The sequence below is a fragment of the Falco rusticolus genome, chromosome 13, assembly GCF_015220075.1.
Source record: "Falco rusticolus isolate bFalRus1 chromosome 13, bFalRus1.pri, whole genome shotgun sequence".
Taxonomy (NCBI): domain Eukaryota; kingdom Metazoa; phylum Chordata; class Aves; order Falconiformes; family Falconidae; genus Falco; species Falco rusticolus.
This window is the reverse complement of record NC_051199.1, coordinates 19,609,668-19,631,623: the sequence shown is the minus strand read 5'-3', so window position 1 is coordinate 19,631,623 and position 21,956 is coordinate 19,609,668. Positions and strand designations below refer to the sequence as shown.

General features: G+C 44.6%; 1 protein-coding gene across 1 annotated transcript; it reads left to right on the top strand.

The window, feature by feature from the left end:
- The first annotated feature begins 649 nt into the window (after positions 1-649).
- RNPEPL1 (arginyl aminopeptidase like 1) lies at positions 650-20,818 on the top strand. Its single transcript, XM_037406172.1, has 11 exons — positions 650-1,427; positions 8,002-8,142; positions 8,802-8,953; positions 9,381-9,497; positions 10,679-10,914; positions 13,251-13,364; positions 14,399-14,511; positions 15,442-15,550; positions 16,977-17,204; positions 17,509-17,651; positions 18,319-20,818. Exons 1-11 carry the CDS (start codon positions 711-713, stop codon positions 18,589-18,591), a joined length of 2,343 nt encoding a protein of 780 aa, XP_037262069.1. The 5' UTR covers positions 650-710; the 3' UTR covers positions 18,592-20,818.
- The last annotated feature ends 1,138 nt before the right edge of the window (positions 20,819-21,956 follow it).

Below are 21,956 nucleotides of genomic sequence, written 5' to 3'. Positions count from 1 at the left end.
TGTGTGGAGGAGGCAGAGCGGGCTGTGAGGGCGGGGGGCACTGTGCCCGTGCGCAGCGCAGGGACACCGGGGGTCGGCGTGGCAGGGGCCGGAGGGGGGTGACGGTGGACTAGGGGGGTGCGAGGAGCGCGGGGAAGCTCCGTGCGTGATGTGTGTGCGTGTGCGCCCACGTTCTGAGCTGCCCCGTGAGCCCGGGGGGGTCCCTGAGGGGCGCGGGTGGATGCAGCCGCCGGCGTGCGGGGCTGCACGGGGGGTGCGCGCTGGGGGGGCTCCTGCGCACGCGTCGGCGGGAGCGCGCACGGCCTGCGCGGGGGCGCGCAGAGGTGAGCGGCAGCAGCGCACCGGGCGCAGCACAGCGCGGGGCGAGCGTGACCCCGGTGCGCTTGCTGCGGGGCAGGGCCCTCCGCCGCCCCCGCCGGGCCCGGGCGTCCCCCGCTGCGCGCGCAGCCGGCGGGCGGGGCGGGGGGGCGGGGCTGCCCTCGAGCGCCCCTCGGCGGCCCGCGCGGCGCCCCCTGGCGGCCGTGCCCGCGGCTGGCTGTTCCGGGCCCGGGCCCTGCGCTCCCTCGGCCGGTGCCTTCCCCCCCCCCCCCCCCGCACCCCCCCCCCCCCCCGCCCCGGTCGCTCCGGCCGCCGGGGCCTCCCTCCTCCCCGCCCGCCCATGGATTTCACATAGCAGCCGCCGCCTCCGCCGCCGCCTCCTCCGCCGCTCTATGGCGGCTCCGGCTCCGCGGCCGCCCGGCCTGTGCTGCTGCCGCAAGGGCTCCGCGGCCGGGCCGGAGGCGCCGCCGGCCCCGCCGCCGCCTCCCGAGCCGCCGCCGGACGTGGCGTCGGCCTCCAGCTCGCAGCTCTTCAGCCTCCGCCACCTGCACCTGGGGCTGGAGCTGCGGCCCGAGGCGCGGGCGCTGGCGGGCTGCCTGGTGCTGGAGCTCTGCGCCCTGCGGCCGCAGCCCCGCGCCCTGGTGCTGGACGTCCACCCGGCCCTGCACGTCCTCTCGGCCGCCTACCGCCGCGCCGCGGCCGGGGAAGCGCCCTGCTCCTTCGCCTTCTCGCCCGCCGAGGCCGCCCCGGCGCCGCTGCCCCTGCCGCCCTGCCCGCCGCCGCCGCCGCCGCCGCCGCCCTGCGCGCCGCCCTGCGCCGCCAGCCCGCCCTGCACCGCCACCTTCCTCTCGGCGCCCTGCATCGCCGCCGGCCCGCTGCCCGCCGCCGCCCCCCCGGGGGAGCCGCCCGCCAGCCCCCCGCCCGCCGCCGAGCCGCCGCCGCCGCTGCCCCTCTTCGCCCAGCCGCCGTGCGCCGCCTGCCCGCTCGGCTTCAGGGTGGACCCCTTCACTGACTACGGCTCGTCCCTCACCGTCTCCCTGCCCGCCGCCCTCCAGCCGCACCAGCCCTTCCAGATCATCGTCCGCTACACCACGGCCGACGGCCCCGCCGTGAGTACCGCGGGGGGGGGGGGGGGGGAGACCGGCCGCCGCGTCCCGGGGCGGGGGCGGTGCGCTCCCCCCTTCCTCACGCCTTTCCTGCGGCTGCCCGTCGGGGCACCGCCGCGGCAGCGGCACGGCCGGTGTCTCGCCGCCATCCCCCGCCTTCAACGGCCCCGTCCCCCCGCGTCCAGCAGCGGCACCTGCCCGTGCCGGGTCCAGCCCGCCGCCCGCCCCGTCCCACGCCGCGCTCCGCGGGATGCTCGGACCGTCCTGCCTCCCCCCCCCCCCCGCCCCCCCGAGGCTGCTCGTCCCCGGTCCCGGTCGCCAGTTGCAAGTTTTGCGTCCTGTAAGGGCGTTGCAGCAGTTGTTGGCGACGAGCGTGCAAATTAGCAGGCTCCTGCCTCGGCTGAATTCTGCGGGACGAGTTGTGTAATCTGCAAATACAGGAGTTTCCCTCGGGGGTTTGCCAGGTGCTTACAAAATCAGGCCCGACGTACCTAGGCTGATGGTTCAACAAGCCGCGCTCAGCTCTGAGAAGAGCAGAGGGAGATTCCACCTATACCTACAAGTTACCTGCTGGAAAAAAGAACCCAAATGGAAAAAAAAATGGCCCCAAACGCCCCTTTCCCTGTGGCCGTCAGAGGCGCTTCCCTGCCCACTGTGTGGATTAGCCTTCCTCAGTAGTGACATACTTCGTAAATTCTGTCACTTTGTTTTAAACCCCTGGTATCTAGAAGCACTTTGTTTTCCTAGCCTTTAGGTGCTGTCTGGCAGAGCTTGTGTTTTTAAGAAGTTGAGTCACTGAAAACACTAAGTTCTTCTTGTTCCTTGATAGTCTGTTCAGGTTGGGAATTAAACTAATTGTGATTTTCATCGTGTGGTTCCTGAATCTATTTGTAAAAGGAATGCTTTTTTGAGAGTCTTGCAGATTTGATGCTTCTGTCTTGCTTGGTGGAATTGGCTCTCAGCCTGCTGGTTTGGTATTGTTGCGATGGTCAAAACCAGTAAATGTGTGGATCTGTTTAACTATTACAACGTATTTAAGGAGAGTGGGAATTGAACGTAACAGGTCCGTGCGAAACAACCCAACAGCAAGTAGATACGAGGCCGTTCCCTTATGAAAGTGTTGAAGTGTTGCTGAATCGAATGAGTTCGCTGGACATTTTTCTGTCATATTTTAAAGCTACATTGAAGTCCCCAAAAGTAGCTTCCGCCTCAGAATGATCTGGATAGTCTTAATATATTGGCTTATAGTGAGTTCCACATGAACATTTTTGTTGACAGAGGTTCCCTTTTATTGTACGGTGACCTTTTAACATGCTGGTCCTTCCCTAAAAGTGCATAAATGAGGTGAAATTCCGGCATTTTTAAAATCCAGATCCACTTGTAAGTGATGATACGGTTCCTTTTCACCTCTGGAACTCTTGGTGTACAATACTTTGCTGTAGTTCTTCTGCACTGAAGACGTACATGGGAGATGTCTTTCAGGGCCGTGGTGTATTCAGAAGATTCTCCCCCCCCCCCGCCCCCCCAAGATTTCATGAAGAAACCTGTTTCTTTTTAAAGCTAATTTGGTGTTGCTGTGCGCTCTATAACCATTCTCAGTCTGGCTGAGCCATACCTCCCAAAGTACATGATAACATACTTTTCTCCTCGTGAGCAAATTGTTTTATTTTAGGCTGGCCTGTGCTTTCTCCTGGGTTTTGCCAGCCTTGTTGCCAAAGGGGCAGACTGTCCTGTCTATAGAGCAATGATCTCAGATGTAACAGAATACCCATCTGAGTCTTGGCTTTAGAAATGATCTGAAAACCACTGGAAGGTGCAGGGCACTGACTGGGGTGATGTTCACCTCGTCCCACCTTGCATCAACACGCCGCCTCCTTGGCCCCGCACACAATCCAGCGCAAATGTCATGTATTTGAGGATGCGGATTAGGGCATTTTTTCCATTCCGTCTGTTGTTTGTCTTGCTTCCCTTGGATCAGATGTGAACTAGCTATTCTTCGTCCTGTCTTTTGAAGTCTTTATTGTACCTTTAACGGCGTGTACTGCTTCAGTTGAAATGAAGCTACAAAGAGTAGTGTCTTGTCAAGATTATTGATGGTTATGGTGTCAGGGGCATGCATTGCCCTTTTCAAGTGATACTGAAAAGTAGAAGCAGGCGTGCTCACTGACATAAATTATCGTACCATGTTTCCTCGAACACTATTGTAGATTTTGGCTGGCAAAATATTTGTCCTCAAGTAGCACCTGTTCTAACCCTTCATGTGCAGCGCGCTGAACTATTTTTTTGGGATCCAAAGTTATTTCATGCTATTGTAGTGCTATCTGTCATTGCTGTTTTTCAGCCTAGCGTTGCATTTTAATAGGGATGAGTAACCTGTATGTGTATAAGGGTGAACTGGTTTATACTCATATCTAGTGCATTTTCTCACAGTCCCTTTTCTCTGTGTAAGTGAAGCAACTTCGCAGTGTTAGACCTCTCTCTTCTAAAAGTTCTGTTTTCTTTGGCCTTTCTCTGAATATAATCTTTTTAGATCGCTGTTTATTTTCTATGGTACCCTTAGCATACTTGTGGGACCTATAGAACAGTAAATTCATGTTACAGTGCAGCATTCATGTGTTGGCAGTAAGATCAGCAGCGGAGATAGTAGTCTGTTTAAAATTGGAAACCTGTTGCCTTGATATACTTGGTTTGAGCCATCTGGATATGTTACTTGACTGTCCCATTATTTCTTGCGTGGAGGAAGGAGCCAAGATCTTTGGTTGTTTGATGGACATTGAGAGACAGCTGAGAGATTAAATCTGCCTTCACAGAGCATTCCAGCTCCCTGTGCTGTCAGGAAACCATATGCTCGGTACATCACCAGTTTGCATCAGTAGCCGGATTGTCATAAACATTGTGTCTATCTCATGGTGTGGGCTGAAGGCACACACTGATCAGGTGTGTCAGTGACAGTTGTCCTGATCTTCCTCCCAATCACTTCTTTTCCCTCGCCCTTTACTTCTTAGTCCTACAAATCTTTCATAAGAATTTTTTTTTATTATTATTCCCGCCTGCCTGCCACTTCCCCCACCTCTCTGAGAGAAAAATCTACATCTGTCTCTTGCCCACTGTGTCACACCTCAGATTTGGCAGTATGCGTGTTAACGCTAGTGCTGTTTTCTTTCCATGACAACCTTAAATGCAAACCCTGCTCTGTGTTCTGGTATAAAAAAAAATGATAGTGTTTCCTCATCTTCAGGATTTAGCAAAAAGGACAGCCCTTTTCGCAGTGCTGGAAACTTCGCCGTTGTTCTGCGAGATTTGTCCTGGTTCCTCAGTCCTCCCAGAGTGACTTGCTGTCCAGGTGTGCCTTGTTCCTGTCACATCCTCCGTATCTCACACGTGCGGTTTACTTTGTCATCAGATGGAGCAGCTTGTTGTTTATCTAGAACAGAAGCTGTGGTGTTGCAGCCCTTCCTGGGAGCTTCGTCAATAATGCAGGTAGAAACATGGAGAGATTTAAAATTGAAAGAGGCTTAGCTAATTGCCTTTGTCATTTGCCGGATTTGGGTAAAAGATTATAATCTAAGTCAATAAAAATGATATTCTTGGCAGGTGCCTTACAAAATGTGAGCTTATTTGTAGTATGGGGCAGGGGGAGACCTGGACTGCCCAAAGCCTCTGTTCAGCAGAGGAGCTAAGCAGCACATTTTCCCTTTTTTTTTTTTTTTTTTTTTTTTTTTCACTTGAAATGCATCATAGAACAGCTTTCATGTGGGAAACCGCTCTCTTGTATACATGAAAAACTAGATAAAAATAACGAGCATGGTGATGACATCATGTGTATTTCCAAAGGGGAGCACAGGAGGGATTTGGACGTAGAGTAGGTGATACGGCCCCGCATGCTGTTCTGTCCCTGTGTGCTGCTCCACCCCTGCCCCCTGAAGTACCCTGCTCCTTGTGCTCCTTTCTGGGATGCTGCTTATTCTCATTTTCCCTAGTCCATAGCCCTGCCTCTGTCCGACAGCATAGCCTGATCTATTTATATTACACATCTATTTATATTGTTTCAGGATAACTTTCATCATTGTTCCAAGTGCATCTGGAAAGAGAGACGGAGGCTTGCCATGTAGCTGTAGACATTAGGAAACAGGGGAAAAAAATACTTCATCCTCTGCAAATGTTTTCCCTCTCGGCCTGTGGGGCTGGTGCTTCATTTAACTTCAAATGTCAAATAAAGGGAGACTGGTTGAAAAGAAATTGTCCTTAATTTGTGGAGTTTCTTGTAAGTGAGAATCAGCTTCTCGGTTCCTCTTTGCTTCCTGCTTATGTTTTCTTCCTGCACTGGTCAGGGAGAGCTTCCCCTTATCTCTCTGCCCTAAAGACGTGTCTGCCAGCCCTTTTTCCTTCCTACTGGAGTGTTGCAACTTAGGTCTGGTGGTGTCTTATCTCTCTGTTTTCTTTGTTAGCCTTTTCTGTCTCAAAAAGCAAAGGCAACAGAACCTTTTGAAGGTGAGTCTCTTCAGCAAGGCCAGTGATAGAGATTGTAAGTCAGACTTCTTGCGATGCGAGTGCAGAGCTGTTGATGAGAAGAGTGTTTTTAAAAGTTGGCAGTGGGGCAGAGCTTTAAAAACTTAGTATCTGAGCCTCCTTCCTGGGTCATTAGAAAGCTACTACCCTGGTTTAAAACATAGCGCTTGCATTTTTATGTGAATGTGTGTTCTGGGTGGAAGCTATTAAGTTTCAAACTGTGGATTTTAATGAGACATGTGTCCCCAGATGCCTTCTGGAATAGTGGTCTCCGGTTCCACAATGTCACATAACGCAGGGATGATGTTCATTGCCATGAAATGCAGGTATCCATGGAGTGGAAGTCTGTAGCTATGTGGTGCACCTCTGCTGTGACCTACGGATTTGGCCAGTGATGTGCTGAAATGCAGCACATGGATTTGAATAGTCGCGTAGCCTTAGCCCTCATGGTGTAAGTGAGGCAAGGTTCATCAGAAGTCATGCTTTAAGCATGTTGCTGGCCCAACAGGCTTGAAACAGAAGAGGGTAATCTTAAAACAAATCTCAAGACAAGAATGCTGCTCTGAGATTAATTTTACTTCTAGATAAAAGTGGTTTTTTTTTTATTTTGTGATGCCTCCCACCTAAAAAAAAAAACCAAACCATTTGCCAGTGGAAGTGTGAACCTCTATATGAATAACTGAAAGCTGCTGACAGTGTTTCCTTTCCTTACCTTTCACTGATCCCCAGGGGTGCTGCTGAAGTGGATGATTTGGGAGAGGAGCACACTGGCATCTGAGGGAAGGGGTCTAAAGACAAGGGAAGAAGATAACAAAGAGTAACCTTGTAGGATGGAGGGTGAGAGAGAAAACTTTGACTGCCAGGACACAGAGAGATTAACTGGGAGACAGAATTGTAGTATGTTGTTAAAACGAGAGCAGACATAGTACCCAGGGTTCTCTTCTGTATTTTATTGCTTTCTCTTGAGGACCAGAGCTGAACTAGTATCTGCACTAGCTGCTGTTCCCTGAATTCAGATTTATTGGTTGCTTTGATCTAAGAATTCGGTAGACTCAGAAGTTTTATTCATTGTGCTTGACTGTTCTGAAGACTTCCAGTGGTTTTGACTTTATTGCAAGTTTCACAATATTTGATTTTTTTTTTTTTTTCGAAAAAAGTTCAGCTTCAGAGGTCTAGGATTACAAGAAAACCCTCATTTAAAATTGTTCCTACGCTTCAAAGTTGAAGGCAGGAAGCATGTGAAAGCATAAACATTACATTTGAAAGAGAAAACCCAAAAAGGCAAATAACTGCACTTTCTCATTTTATTCTTAATCTGTTCTAATTATTTTCTGAGGGTTTGACTCATGATTTATTTGCTGGTTGATAGTGAAAATTAACATGCTCAGTGGTGTTTGTTGTTGTTGGGTTTTTTTTTGTGACCACCCAGAACCTCCTTATCTGCCCTCTAAAAAGAGGCCTCCAGTGTCACTGACCAGATGTTTCTTACATATACTGACTTTTTTGCATAGTGTCAAAATGTTTGATGCTTCAGCCAGCAGGGCAGTGTCAGGGTCAGAGATAATGTTGTGTACACTGTTCAGCCTCAGGGTTTTTTTTGTTTGTGAGTTTGGGGTGGTGTGTTGTTTTTTTTGGTTTTTTTCCCCTCCAGCTTGCTTTTACCTGACCTCTACTACTCCTGTTCATGTTGAATGAAAAACATGAAGATACTCAGATTACTCCCTCCGAGAAAAACTTTGTGCGGATATTTGTTAGGGACTTGGTATCAACCAGCAAATAGATACAACAGAAATAGCGAGTGGCTGGAAGACACTGTGTTCTGTGGCACCACTTGGTGTCCAGACAGTAAGAAATTACTCCGAGTAGTCATGGCAAATAAACAGGAGCAGAAAGATGTATTGTTAGAAATGGAAATGTGCCCTGTGCCAGGTATTCATCTGGGAGGCCAAACAGCTGGGGTGTTTCTTCTCTTCCACAATCCTCGTGATTTCAAGTTTTGTTTTTTGGTGGTTCATCCTAGTGCTTTTGTCCCTTTCCCTCACCTCTTCTTCACGTCACGTTTCAACAGATCTGGTGGCTGGATCCAGAACTGACGTATGGCAACGCCAAGCCATTTGTCTTCACGCAGGGCCACTCGGTGTGTAACCGGTCTTTCTTCCCCTGCTTTGACACACCAGCAGTGAAATGCACCTACTCGGCTACTGTCAAGGTAAGTGACCGAATGGCTGTAAATGGTTCGTGGAACACTTAGTGCTGTTAACTTCTGAAAGCATTGAGTATGTGTGTATGGTATAAAATATTAATTGTGACATTAAGTGTTACAAAAAATACTGGATTTATTAGGTCCTGTTGTGGTTCTTGGGCCAGAATCCTGGGTACTGCCACAAAGGTCTGTTGCCTGTCACCCTTGGGTCTCGCCTTCCCCATACTTAACGCTGAAAAAGTAACTGTGAAATGGGCGATATGAAAGAGAGAATTTGACTGGTCACTTCCAGAAGTGGTTATTGATGATAACGTACAACTGTATTTTATCAGTTCTTGAAAGAAAAACCCCAAAGTTTTATGAAAGCAGCATCAAATAATGTTGCGTTTTGCGTAGATGACATAATTTGATATGTGGGCCCTTCTGGGGCAGCTGGCATAAAAGCCCATGCAATACAGGAGGAGTAACATTTTTGGTTGGTGCGTTTTCATGGGCTTGGTAGTTTGTGGTATAAACACCTCACAGAAATCTTACATTTTGTGTTATCTAAATTATTGTTTTTAATGTACATACTCAGCCGTAGATGAAAAAAAGCAGAGGTCTGTGGTGTAGTCATTTAGCTGTGCGCCTTTAGTGAGTTGATATGCGTGATGTTGGTCTTCCAGGCTCCAGCAGGCATACAGGTGTTGATGAGTGCCACCCAAAGTACCTACTTAGAAGAGGAAGGTGTATACCAATTTTACATGGAATATCCAGTTCCTGCCTACCTAGTGGCCCTGGTGGCAGGAGACCTTATACATGCAGACATAGGTCCAAGGTGAGATTTGCAGTGAGCTGATTCTGCTTTTTGTGACTCTGTACAGTGCTTCATGTTGTAAGTAGTAAATACGTGGGGCCATTGAAAAGGGAACAGTTGGGACCATGAGCTATGAGTGTTCAGAGAATTTGAGGTTTAGCTGGGGGTAAAGAAATACATGGCACTGCCACGCAAAGATATTTTCCTCTTTCATAAATATTTCTCATTGTATCCCCTGTAGTCATTACAGTTACTTGTCTCATTGCCTTATTTAAGGGATCTTTGATTATTTCTTGCCATGTATCTAGCCTAAAGAAGGCTCAAATCTGCTGTGAGACCTCTTAGCGCTATTCCCATATGTGGCAGTGTGATGAGAAGTCAGGCTGTTTTTCCCAAGAGATAATTCAGTTTGCTGAAGTATCACCTGATGTTTTCTGTTGTCTGACAGGAGCAGAGTGTGGGCAGAGCCTTGCCTGCTGCCAACAGCCATCAGCAAGCTTTCTGGCATTGTTGAGCGCTGGTTGACTGCTGCAGAGAGTCTGTATGGCCCATATATATGGGGAAGGTGAGTTTAATAAGTCTCCCAGCAATGTATAATGGGAACAAATAAAACAATCTTGAGAAATTATCATGCTTTCTCCCTGCGCTAGCAATAGCAGGGCAAATGAGCCTCTCAACTGGCAGCACTGTAGTAGTTGGAAGCAAACTTGGGAGTTTCGTCTCTGCAAGTGACAAAGAGGACTGTGGAGGCGTGGTGGTGTTTTGCCTGGTATGATGGGCAGAACTGAAGGCTTATGAACAGTGGATCTTCCCTGACAAGTGAAGCTTTTTCATACTGTAGTGTTTTGTGCTGCAAGTCCAGCACTGGGCCAGACACCATTTAAAATGTATGGCCATTTTACTTACTTATTTTTACATATGGTACTTGACACGGGATATTTATTGTGGTATGCCTGAGGATGCTGAAAACCTGACTCTGTACTGAGTCATTGCGAGTCTTAGTCCCTAGAAACATTAATAGTTTCTGAAGTTAAGCTTGACTATTTTTTAAAAGATAGTGTTTTTTAAAGAATGCTTTCATTCTTTGGATGGGAGAAAATGTTTACAAAGGCTTCCTATATTTCTTTTCTAAAGGTAAGCAGGAAGAACGTGGTATTGTTAACTTACAAAGTGTTGCTTGAAATAATCTGAGAACATAGCCCAGTGTGTCGGTGCTGATTGTTGATGGAGAAATTTAGAAAACAAAACAAATAGTATTATTACGTTCTGAAGCAGACAGAGTTATTTTGCTGACACTGCAGGTACACCAAATCAATTAATTCATTCAAATAGCTTCTCAGCCTCTCTTTCCTGGGAGCCTCTGGGTATCGACACTGTATATGTCTTAGTGTATGTAGTGTAAACTTAGTGGTTCTGGCTCTCAGATATACAGCTCGTGATGAGTTTTGCCTGTGTGAAGAAAGCATGATGCTTCTGGGAAGTACTGGATCTGCTGCACATGAAAAGAGTGTCTAGTCTTTATGTCCAAACGTAAGCAGGTCCTTGGCCAACATAATAAACTCTGTGGTGCCCTGATCAGAAGAATTAGACACCACCAGTCTAGAAAGTTTGTTCCTGAAGTCACAAAAAAGACTCAGAAGAGCCTTCCCTAAAGGAAAGGAAGAAGTTACTATGTTTCTTTTGAAATAGCTGTAATTCACCTGTCTCCTTTCTCCTCTCTTCTTTCTTCTCTCTCCCTAATACTAGATATGACATTGTTTTTCTTCCTCCATCCTTCCCTATTGTTGCTATGGAAAACCCATGCCTGACCTTCATCATCTCTTCCATTCTGGAGAGCGATGAGTTCTTGATCATTGATGTCATTCATGAAGTTGCCCACAGCTGGTTTGGAAACGCAGTCACCAATGCTACGTGGGAGGAGATGTGGCTGAGCGAGGGGCTAGCCACGTATGCACAGCGCCGGATCACCACAGAGACCTATGGTATAGATGCAGAAACGTTTCTCCTTATGCTGTGTCTAACCAATAATTGAGAGTTGGCTGCAGAGTATTTGCCTTCGGAGCTCAGGTCTGTAGGGAGCTGATCTTTTTTTGTTTTGGCAACACACACGGCCCCAAACTGTGTATTTGAACACCTTAGATGCTTGAGTCTGACGTTGTCTTGGGTTTGGGTGGAATCAATACCTGACACAGTAATAGGGGCTCTGAGTGAGGTGTGCTAGCGCAGTGTTGTGTGGACGTTTGTAGGAACTTTGGAACTACTGTGGGTACCAGGCAAGTGTTCGTATGTGTCAGAGCAAGGTGAGCAGAGGATGCTTCAGAGAGAGATGTAAGAAATCTTATCATGGTTACATTGTGAAGTAACTATCTTCTGAACAAGTGTCTTTCTAATCCTGATCAGTTAGTAGCTACCTACTGTTGGAAAGAATGATGGCAATAGCACTTAGAGGACATCCCCCCCCCCCCCCCCCCCCCCCCCCCCCCCCCCCCCCCCCCCGTCGCTGTCTGTCTGCTTGAGGCTTCCTGTAGAATCGTACAGCCCTGCCTTTGCTCATACTCGTGAATTTCACAGGTCAGTTGTATGGTACTGTCTTTAGAATATAAGTAGTAAATAATTCCTATTGCTTTTCAGTTTAATTGGATTTTTATTTAAGTGAATAATGGGAGCATACACTTTAGTTTGTCTGTTCTTAAAAGCCTGTAGCATGTGTATTCTCATATGTTCAGAGTAAACAATCTTGGAAAAACTTCTGGAAATCTTGTCAGTGAGAGTGTTTAGAAGGATGCCTTTACCTATTCATGTGTATTGGTTTTGGAGATGGGCTGATGATAATGAAGTTTAGGAAAAGAAGTGCTCTGAGCATATATGGAGATGTTACAATTTATGTTATGTATCTTTGAAAGCTCTTTTATGTTGAGTAATTCGCAGTGTTAGAACTGTTCTTCTAAGTCACTTTATTCGTATCATTGCAATGATACGAATAGGTCAGAAAATATTGACCTGTTCTCTATCTCATCTTAGTGTGTCCCTCTGACATAGGACAAGATCCTTGCTGATTTTGGTCTATTACCTTGAAACACATGCTTGTTTCAAGAAGCAGTTGTTTAAGAAACTAAGAAATGCCTTTCCCTGTGCCATTTTTAGTAAGCTCTTTTGCATTCTGTTTTGTTCCTGAGACAAACCTCTGACCTAAATCTTGCCATATCTGACATAATTTCTGGAGTATCTTCTACTGTTAGTAAAAAAGCATTTTCGTAATGACACTGTCTACAGAAATTGGGAGTCCACTGACTACCACACCTGTTGGATCTTGCTTAATCCTCCTCCCTGTAGCTTGAAGTAATTGCCCTTAACACTAGCTGTCCTGGTTCCCTGTGATGCACATCTGCCCCTTTCTCTGCCAGTACAGGTTCTCTATCTTCAAAATATATTCCGGTTCTTAATTCTCATTTTGCTTATATCAGATTCCTGTGTACATGTATCAAGTCTCTGACACTGTATCTATGTAACAAGTCCTATCATTGAAGACTTAGCAAAGAAAGCTAAAGTATTAATAGTGCTGGATGTTAAGTCTCTCTGAATCTGAAAATCCATTTTCCACAGCTTTTTACATCTGCAAGGTCATAGGAAAGATCTCTTGACTTGCCTGTATGTAATACAGCTAGTTTGGCTTGAAAGCATGGAATGCTCTACACTGCAGTTAGGTAGAAGAGAAAGAGTAGCTTGCGCAGCTGCAGCTGTATAAGAAGTCCTAGTGAGCAGAAGGTGGAAACTGCATGATACAATATGCCTAGGATGCGAGATAAGGCTTGAAAAAAGATCCATAAGATCTGTAATATACCAACTAAATCTTTTCTGTTTTCACCCAAGAGCTGACGTTCACTTAGTAATATCCTTGGCACTGAATGTGGAATCACGTGTCTCCTATTCTACTGGTGATACTGACTTTTTTGTAGCACTTCATTGCTCCTTGAAAGTTACCTGTACAATACTTATTTCAGTGCTGCTCTACTTATTATGCAAGAACTGATAAGATGATGTCAAAGGATGTAAACTTTAGCATAGTTTTCATGCTGCTTTGTTTTTCAGTTCAGCCTGTTGCACAATCAGAGTGAGTAAATGCACTGGTTTAGGTTCTGACTGTCCATTACAATTTGCAAGGATATTTTGCACTCGTTTCTTTGCCACGACATTACTGTGATTCTATCTTGCTATTGTGCCTTTTATGCCTTCAGTAGCTTTTATTTTGTATCTGTGCAGTTCTGCACAGGTTTTGCTAGTCATTTTCCCATAAATAATACGTTTCTTTCTGGGGTAGGAGCTGCCTTCACATGTTTGGAGACTGCATTCCGCCTTGATGCTCTCCACAGACAGATGAAGCTCCTTGGAGAAGACAACCCGGTCAGCAAGCTTCAGGTTAAACTGGAGCCAGGTATTGCTTTTTGTTGAAGCTTCTGTATGCAATATTTCTGTATATCCATGCTGGAATATACACCAAAAAGACTAATTTTTACATACCATTTATAAAAGGAAGAAAAAAGAAATAGTGGTTTGTAAACCAGTCTAAAAGTAAATAAGGAAACTTGCCTTGAAGTTTTCTTCAAAGTTGGCTAACTCATCTTTATAAATATTGTTCTGTTTAAGAACAGGACACACTGAGTAGAAAGTGTGAAAAACTGCCTTGAAAGCTGTGTGGTTTTGAGCTTCTGAATATGTAAAATAAAGTAGTTTATAATTAAAATATTTGGAAACATCATATAAAATACTGCGCTATTAAATGTTCCTCTTATGTGTTCATGTAAGAACTACACATGTATGCATAAGCATACGGATAAACATACATACTGGCTCTCCTGTCGAACGAGCTATGCAGAGGCTGTTTGGTTATCCCCTGAGCCAGATGCATGTCTGCACTCCAGTACCATCATGTATCTTCTTCATTGATAGTTCTCTAGTTCTATGGTCACCATTGAGATGTGAAGCAGTCTTCAAATCTAGATGATATTTAAAACAATCTAAAATGCAAGTGGAGATGGTATTGGATCCAAATGGAATGGAAAAGCATGTGTTGGAAGTCTCAGAGAAGGAGCAAGTAGTGATTACTTTATATGGATATCTTCAAGAATGTATGGTATGGTGTTTCCAGTTTGGCACTGGGAAAAAAAAAGAATTTCTCAAATTCTAGGTGTGTTTTCAGTGACTTTTAATTTGAAGTGACTTGTTCCATTGGGAATTAATACTTAGCTTACAATGATTGATTTTTTTTTCCTTTTTTTTTCCCCAGCCTGTGTATTTGGACTGCTTCCATTTAATTTATTGCAGTAAAATAAATGCATTGACAACAGGCTTGTTTTTTTTAAAGTCACTACATCTCAACTCGGTGATCTCTGAGAGGTCTGTAAAGTTGGGAGAGTTGGAAATTACTGTCTCATTAGAGTGTCTTATAACATTGTTGTCTTCTTTCAGGTGTAAATCCTAGTAATTTAATGAACCTTTTCACTTATGAGAAAGGCTACTGCTTTGTTTACTACCTGTCCCAGCTCTGTGGTGACCCAAGACACTTTGACTCCTTCCTAAGAGTGAGTTTGAATAAGCACGTGTTTCTCTTCAGATCTAGAGCTGCTATTTGGGGTTTTGCCACTGTGGCTAATTGATAGGAGTAAAGTTGAATACAAGTGTGTCTGAGGTGGAAGAATGGCAGAACCTGGCTGTCAACCTAGATGATTCTACGAGATTTCTCTTAAGTGACTGTGCTCCTGCTCTTCTTTCATCTCAGAATCTGAGCTTACGGAGGTACCAAATACAGAGTAGCAGCGTATTTTTGTTACCTCTTGTTCTGTGCTCCAGATAATTAGAAAGCTGGTCCAGTGTAGTTTCTCTGTGACTTCGCTCATTACTAAAAGGTATTAGCTTGTGGGTTTTTAGCCAGGGTGGCAGAGGGCATGGTTTCCTATATTGAGGCAGGTTTGGTGCCTTGGAGCACATTTGAAAAACCTATAGAAAATTATGTCAGCTATTATTGACTTGTTTTTGAAAAGTGACAACATCTCGTTGCTTTTTCTTTTTGCTTGCATGTATGTTTCTCATCTCTTCTTCCCATTCACCCCCCATTCCATTTTTCCTTTATCTTTAGTTCTGTAAGTATGACTAGCCCATGACCTATGAGTGACTAATACAGTGGCCAGCTGTGTTCTGACTTTTCAGTAGTATTAAGTGCAAGGAAATTTTCCTGCCCTTGACAGGTTAATGTATCTGTATCAGAATAAAACCTGGCACTCAGCTGTCAATGTATTTGCAGCTGCTGAATTTTATTCTTGTTATGGTGCTTTCCTCATTCGGGGAGAGGAGGGATAATATTTTTCTTGATTTTTTTTTTTTTTTTAAAAGCTTTCCAAATACTTGTTCTCACCTGTGTCTCTATTATTTTTTTGTTAATTGTATGCAGCAGTTCTACATCAAAAGGAAGCTGTCTGTCTTTTAACCATAATTTATCCTTTTTACTGTTTCAGGCCTACATTGAGAAGTACAAGTTTACCAGCGTTGTGGCTCAAGATCTTCTGGATTCTTTCCTGAATTTTTTTCCAGAGCTGAAAGAGCAATGTGTTGAGAGCAAAGCAGGTAGGAAATTTACTTACTTAACTGTCAACACTGTAGCAACTCTGGATGATGTAGTTTTTGCTTGGCTTGGAGAGTGCATAAGAAAATGCTAAGGCAAACAAAACCCTTTAGCAATAGCCAGATGTTCATGATAGAAGTGGTTGTGGTGATTTATTGTTACTGCCTCCATGTTGGGAAATGAGAACATCCTATATTGCTGACAATTTTGGCATTAATTAGCTGAGTGGCTCTCAGTTAACTTTCTCATTAACTCGTCTTTCACGCTGCAGGCAGAATTAATCGGTGCATGTGAGTTTTACACATGCTCAAATGTATGGAAAAGGTGAACGCACTTTGAAATTTCATCTATTTTAATTACAGAAAACTTGCTTTGAGAACTGTGACTTTTCCCAAGGTCCTATCCATGAATATAAAATCTCTTCCATAATGTTTCACTCTCCCTTAGTGAATTTAATCCCTATTTATAGCCGTTGGTGGATTTCTGAAAGGTCTGTAATCTACTAGGTGCTTATTAGCCCACTTGCTTAAAGAAATAAGACTAATGTTATCCTGCCATTGTCCATCCTTGCAAGTAATTATGGAACCCGTCGGTCAGTTTAAGCCAGAGCGGTGGTGGAGTACAGCTGACTTCTTAGAGGCTCTGTGGAAACTGCCTGTGGAGAGATGCAGATGAGTGAACCGACTGTGGGAAAAGCTGCAGCATGAGCTCAGCAGTTGTACGTTTTATGTGGCCCACTGGATGGCTGATGAGTTAACCACAGTACATGCTAACTTTTGCATGGCTAATATTCAGGGGATGCAGGAGAGTGGAGTTCTAGGGTAGAGATGGTGTGGAACAGGAAGAATTGCCAAGGGTTAGGAAAGGGTCAAAGGGAAGAGCTCTGCTGGAAACCAGGCGCTGCTACCTCTGCCTTATGGAGAAAGTTTGTTTTGGTTTTAGTTACTGATTGTATAAACAAATTTAAAATTTCTTGATTTTGCTGGTGGGTAGGAAGAGTTTAGTCAGTCCTCTCACCTCCTTTTTTTATGAAGCAGTTTTCCCCATATTTTTCAGTCTTCCTCAAAATTCTGAGAAAGAGAAATGCATGCACAACAAATTCTTACTTTAGAACGTAGTTTGGTCATGGTTACTTGTTAGCCTGGCTGTCTTAAGAGCACATGTGTTTCTTGTACTTCCTCCCTGTAATGTTGAACTCTAGAAAACTCATGGTTAAATTTGGAGAGGTGTTGCTGGCACTCTTCCAGGTGTAGTGTAGGCTAGCCTGATGGGACTGCTGAGGCTGTTACATTACTGTAACTATAGGTTGGTCTGATTTGCTATTGTTAGAAACTGTCTTAACTGTGCTAGAAGCAGTCCTGATACCTTGAGGCAGCCAGGCCACCTGCAGAGACTCCTCCTCAACATTTCTGGTGCTCCTCGTTCCAGGACTGGAGTTTGAACGTTGGCTCAATGCTACAGGACCTCCGTTAGCTGAGCCAGACTTATCTCAGGGATCCAGTTTGACCAGACCAGTGGAGACGCTCTTCAAACTCTGGACCACAGAGCCTCTGGACTCTGCTGCTGCTGCCAGCAGTGTTGACCTCACTAAATGGAGAACGTTCCAAACCGTGCTTTTCTTGGACAGATTGCTGGATGGGTCACCACTGCCGCATGGTGAGTACTCTTACCAGGACATAGAAAAGTATTCTTGCAATAATTAGTTGAATTCTAATGAACTCTACCTGTCATTGACTTTATCATCCACAGAAAGTCAGATTGTGTGGGGCTTTGAGCAACCCGATCTAGTGAAAGGTGTCCGTGCCTTTGGCAGGGGGTTTGAACTTAGGTGATCTTCAAAACTCCTTTCTATCCCCAACCATTCTATGATTCTGTGATTTTACAATTCATTATTCTCTGATGACCCTCAAACTTGACGAAATAGGTCATAGTTCTTTCTCTTTCTATGTGCTTTCTTCAGAGGTGATAAAAAAGCTTTCGGAATGTTACTCCTCTCAGCTGGACTCCATGAATGCAGAAATCCGTATCCGCTGGTTGCAGATTGTAGTCCGAAATGACTATTATCCAGACCTTTACAAAGTCCGTCGCTTCTTGGAAAACCAGGTACTAACTGGATTAAAATCACTGCACCTCTCAGTGCATGAGCCATGTGCATGAGACATGCGACGTGAAAGACCTTGGAACTTCTGCTTCCTGGCCAAGTGTAGACCAGGTGTGTTGCGAAGGGGCTGAGCATGGCTCACCTGCTGCCGGGTGGGGAGGAATGGGCAGATGTAATTTGAAATGCCGACAGATAAATCTCTGCTTTTCTAGCCTAACTCGATACCCTTGTCCCAGCTCTGCCCGGTGCATTTTTTGTGTTGCTTTGTAGCAGCCCTGGCTTTTCCAGACCAGAAATTTTCACACTACTAAGTCATGTGTGTGTTTGAATATCTACACTTCAACCAAGGCTAGCACTCATTGAATTCCTTTCAGTACTTTTTATTGTGCAGGAGCAAAAGGTTAATGCACGTGCTTACTGCGGCCTTTTAAAATAGCTCTGTTGTTTGTGGAGGTAGCTCAGTCTTATAGAACCATTTTTTTTTTTTTATTATCATTCATAAAAATCTTTGCACTAAACTTATTTAGAGTAGACTTGGCTGTCTTTTGAAGAAATGCGTTGCTTGTCTCCAGTCTGAAATCATTCAGAGCTGTTGGAGTGTAGCTGTAGGAGAGCTGAACCTCTTGACTTTTATCGAAATGGTATTATCCAGTTTTTCTTCTTTTGCAGATGTCTCGGATGTACACAATTCCACTTTATGAGGACCTTTGCACTGGCACCCTCAAGTCTTTTGCCTTAGAAATTTTCTACCAGACCCAAAACCAGCTGCATCCCAATTTGCGGAAAACCATCCAACAGATCTTATCACAGGGCCTGAATCCACTTCCTGCCATAGACACTACAGCAGTTACTACAGACACACCAGCCATGGTGCTTGAGGACAAAGTCTCAGAGGCCACAAATGGTGCCATTTCACTCAGGGATGTTAATGTGTCTGCTTAGATCACCAGTTCATGCCAGCCATGAAGCTTGAAAATGGGGACGGGAACATAGGGAAGATACCAAGTGTCACCTCAGCCCTGCAGCTGCAGTGTGTTGTTGTAACTGGATTTCTCTCCCAAAACACAAAGCAAATGTGCCTTCAAGTATCCAGCATGTGACACTGCCAGGTTTCAGAGATCTCCTTCAGATGTGGGATGGATATTTTGGTTCAGTTTATACTGGGCAGGGACTGCTGGGCAGTTGCCTCTCCACGGAAAGTGGGTAGTTCCCTTTCCTGGGGCTCTTCAGGATGGTTTCTCCCAAGTTTGTTGGTTGGTGGCTTGTTTTTTTTCTTTTTTTTTCTTTTCTTTTTTTATCTCTTTTTTTTCTTTTTTTCTTTTTTTTGTGTCTGAGGCCACTAAGGCATGTCCTACTCGCTGTGTGTATGTTGCTGGGGAGTGTATATGTGTCAAGCTGTCATTATGCTGGTATTTGGGCTGAAGTTCTGCAAAGGAGAGACTCAGGAATTGTCAGTGGCAGCAAACACATTTTCATGTTATGCTCCTTATTGTGACAGAGGTATTGTGATTTGGGAGGTAGGGGACTAATACTTAAATAATTAAGAAACTAATTTTAAATAGCTCCTGTTCCCCCCTTCCCCCAGGTGGCTAAATAATAATAATAATGATAATAATGCTTTTTATATATATATATACACACACATTAAAATATATATATATAAAAGAACAGGGAAACCTTATGATGTATTTGAAATCCTTCTGTAGTTAACCCTACCCTCAGTTTTCCCTTTGCACTCAATGGGACAAGCAATAAAGAAATGTGTAGGCTTGAATTTTCAAAAAAAGTTAAATTCGGGTGCCCAAATGCCATCAATTCTGGTACTAGGTGGATACCTAAAATTTTTTAACTGTTTTGATGAGTCTAGCTGCAGCCTTCGTTAGTGTGTTTTGATGTGTAGCATGTGCATTCATCAGATGCACTGTCTCTTCTGTCCTTTCGGAAGAATTAACAGGACCTTTAATTTAATTTTTTTAAAGATCCCTAGCATTTGTTGGGCCTGTAAGACAACGATGGAAATAGCTATACTAAAATTTTACTGCCTTGAACATTTACCCTGAATAACAGTTGCCCTGCCATATGATAGTCTGAGGGAAGCACCCTCTTTCTTGATGTGAAACTTTTAAGCCCTGCTTTACCTGAGTCTGTTTTCTGACTTATGGTGGTGGTAAGATGCCATTTCATTTACACAGCATACTATTTCTCTTGATCACTGGCCAGGCAAGCAAGATGGGAAGATGCTCTCTTCTGTCTGTGCCGTTTGGTCTCAGGAAGCTGAGGGCAAAGCATCGTTGGGTATTACAGAGTACAGGTAATGATAGTTCTTAGACTCTGTGCCACATTCTTTTTAACATGAAGGTACCTGTGTGCCTCGCAGTGAGCTCCCATGAAGCATCTCTGAGCTGATATATCACCGGGATAGAGGGCTAGTTTGAACATAAGGTGAAACATTTGGAAGAAGCTCAGCTAAAGGAAATGTGGGAGAGAAACTGTTACGTACTTCAGGGCAAATTTTAGTCCTGCCAAGGGGATCTATATAGCACAGGAAGAGGGGAAATTCTGGAGATTTTATTTTTTTTTTTTTTTTTTTCACGAAAAGTATCTGTTTACACCCACGTATGGATGGGGACTTAGGTGCTGTTACTGGATCTGCATTTTCTGGCTTTAAATTAATTTGGACTTCACCGTAGCCTTAGCCTGGGCTGAACTAGGATAAAGCAATAATAAACTCAGGCCTCTGTAGTGCTTAATCAGTTTTCAAAATGGGCCATCGGCATTGTTGGGCTTCAGAACTCCAAGCCCTGCTCTTTGCTCCTTGAATGGGATTATCTTTTTCATTCTGTTTTGTTTGCCCAGAAAGGATGGAGAACTGATATTTTCTGTACAAATATCTTCCTTTTGTTTTTTGTTGCTCTATTGAAAGAGATTTGTGCAAGCTGACTTTCCACTTCCTGAGTTGCCGCTGTCGGTGCTGTGTCTCCTGGACCTCACTTCCAGCAGCGGCAGCCTGGCCAAGACTAGTAACCACTAGCATCTTCTAGAATCCCAGGCCTCTGGATTAACACATTCTATTTTGTGGGAGAATGTATGTGACCCTGGTGGGAGTTTTTAATTTACATGGATGCCTTATGATGATTGTCAAATTAAACTAAGCTTTGTGACAAGTTTAGCCTTTTGGGCAGTTTTTTGGCGTCTCTGCTATAGATGTGTGGAAGAGCTAACCTGGTGCATTGTCTTTGTTTTGTCCTTTTCTGGAATGCAGCATGGAGGGAGTATGGAAGCTGTTTAAAAGCTGCACAGCAAGAATTTGGAGAGGTAGCAAAAGCAAATAATGAAAATTAAATACTATTTATTGTTAACTACAACTGCCTGAAATACATCAGATCAGCTGCGTGTTTGCATATATGTGCATCGGAGCAGGGAAATGCTGGCTGAACCCAACAGTGTGTCCTGATTGAATGTGAGATCTCAGTGTTTCTGCTCTCGTGTCCGAGACCCCATCAGATGGCTATTTTCCTAAGACTTGTTTTCTGAAACACAGAAGCAGCATAAGATTTGTTGAAAGTATTCCATATATCCTTCTTCAGGTACTTTTGCTTCCCTCTGTGAGCAAGGAGTGCATTTTTATTTTGAAGAGACAAAAAACTGGCACAAGTTTGTGGAGATAAGCTTTCCTTTTGTTGACACAAAATAAATTAATGCTTCAGGCTACTTTCTGTCTTGATTTGTAGTAGACTTCACATTGACAGGCAAATTAGACCAAGATCAAATAGGAACTATTTATTTGCCTTATCTTTGGTACATTCATTTCTGATCTGTTAAAATAAGATTAGTACAGCAAATTGGTTTTATTTAAGCAGATGCCAAGAGATAGGGTTATCTTCTTTATTTTGAAAATGAAGGCTGTTACTTTATTTCATTGCAGCTTTTAGCAGGGCAACATGGGATCTAGAAATACCACTTGTGGAAAAGCTCTGAAGAGCCAAACTCTTTAATGAAATGGAATATTACTAACTTAATTTTTCAGCATTTCATAGCCATGTTGGTTAATACATTAAGTGTAATTCTTGTTATTATATTACTCTGTTAAGCTTGTACCAGTAATTTTGCTGTCATGATATATTGCAACATCCTAACAATGCACTCCATTAACCAAGAACAATTCTAGCAAGCATCCCAGACATTCTGATTTAACCAACATTTTCTCATGTTCTCACACTGCAGTGACATTGGCCATTGCCTTTTTCAGATAACACAGGAGCTTCTTACATCTGTACTAAGCACATGTACTGGACAATTCACTTAGG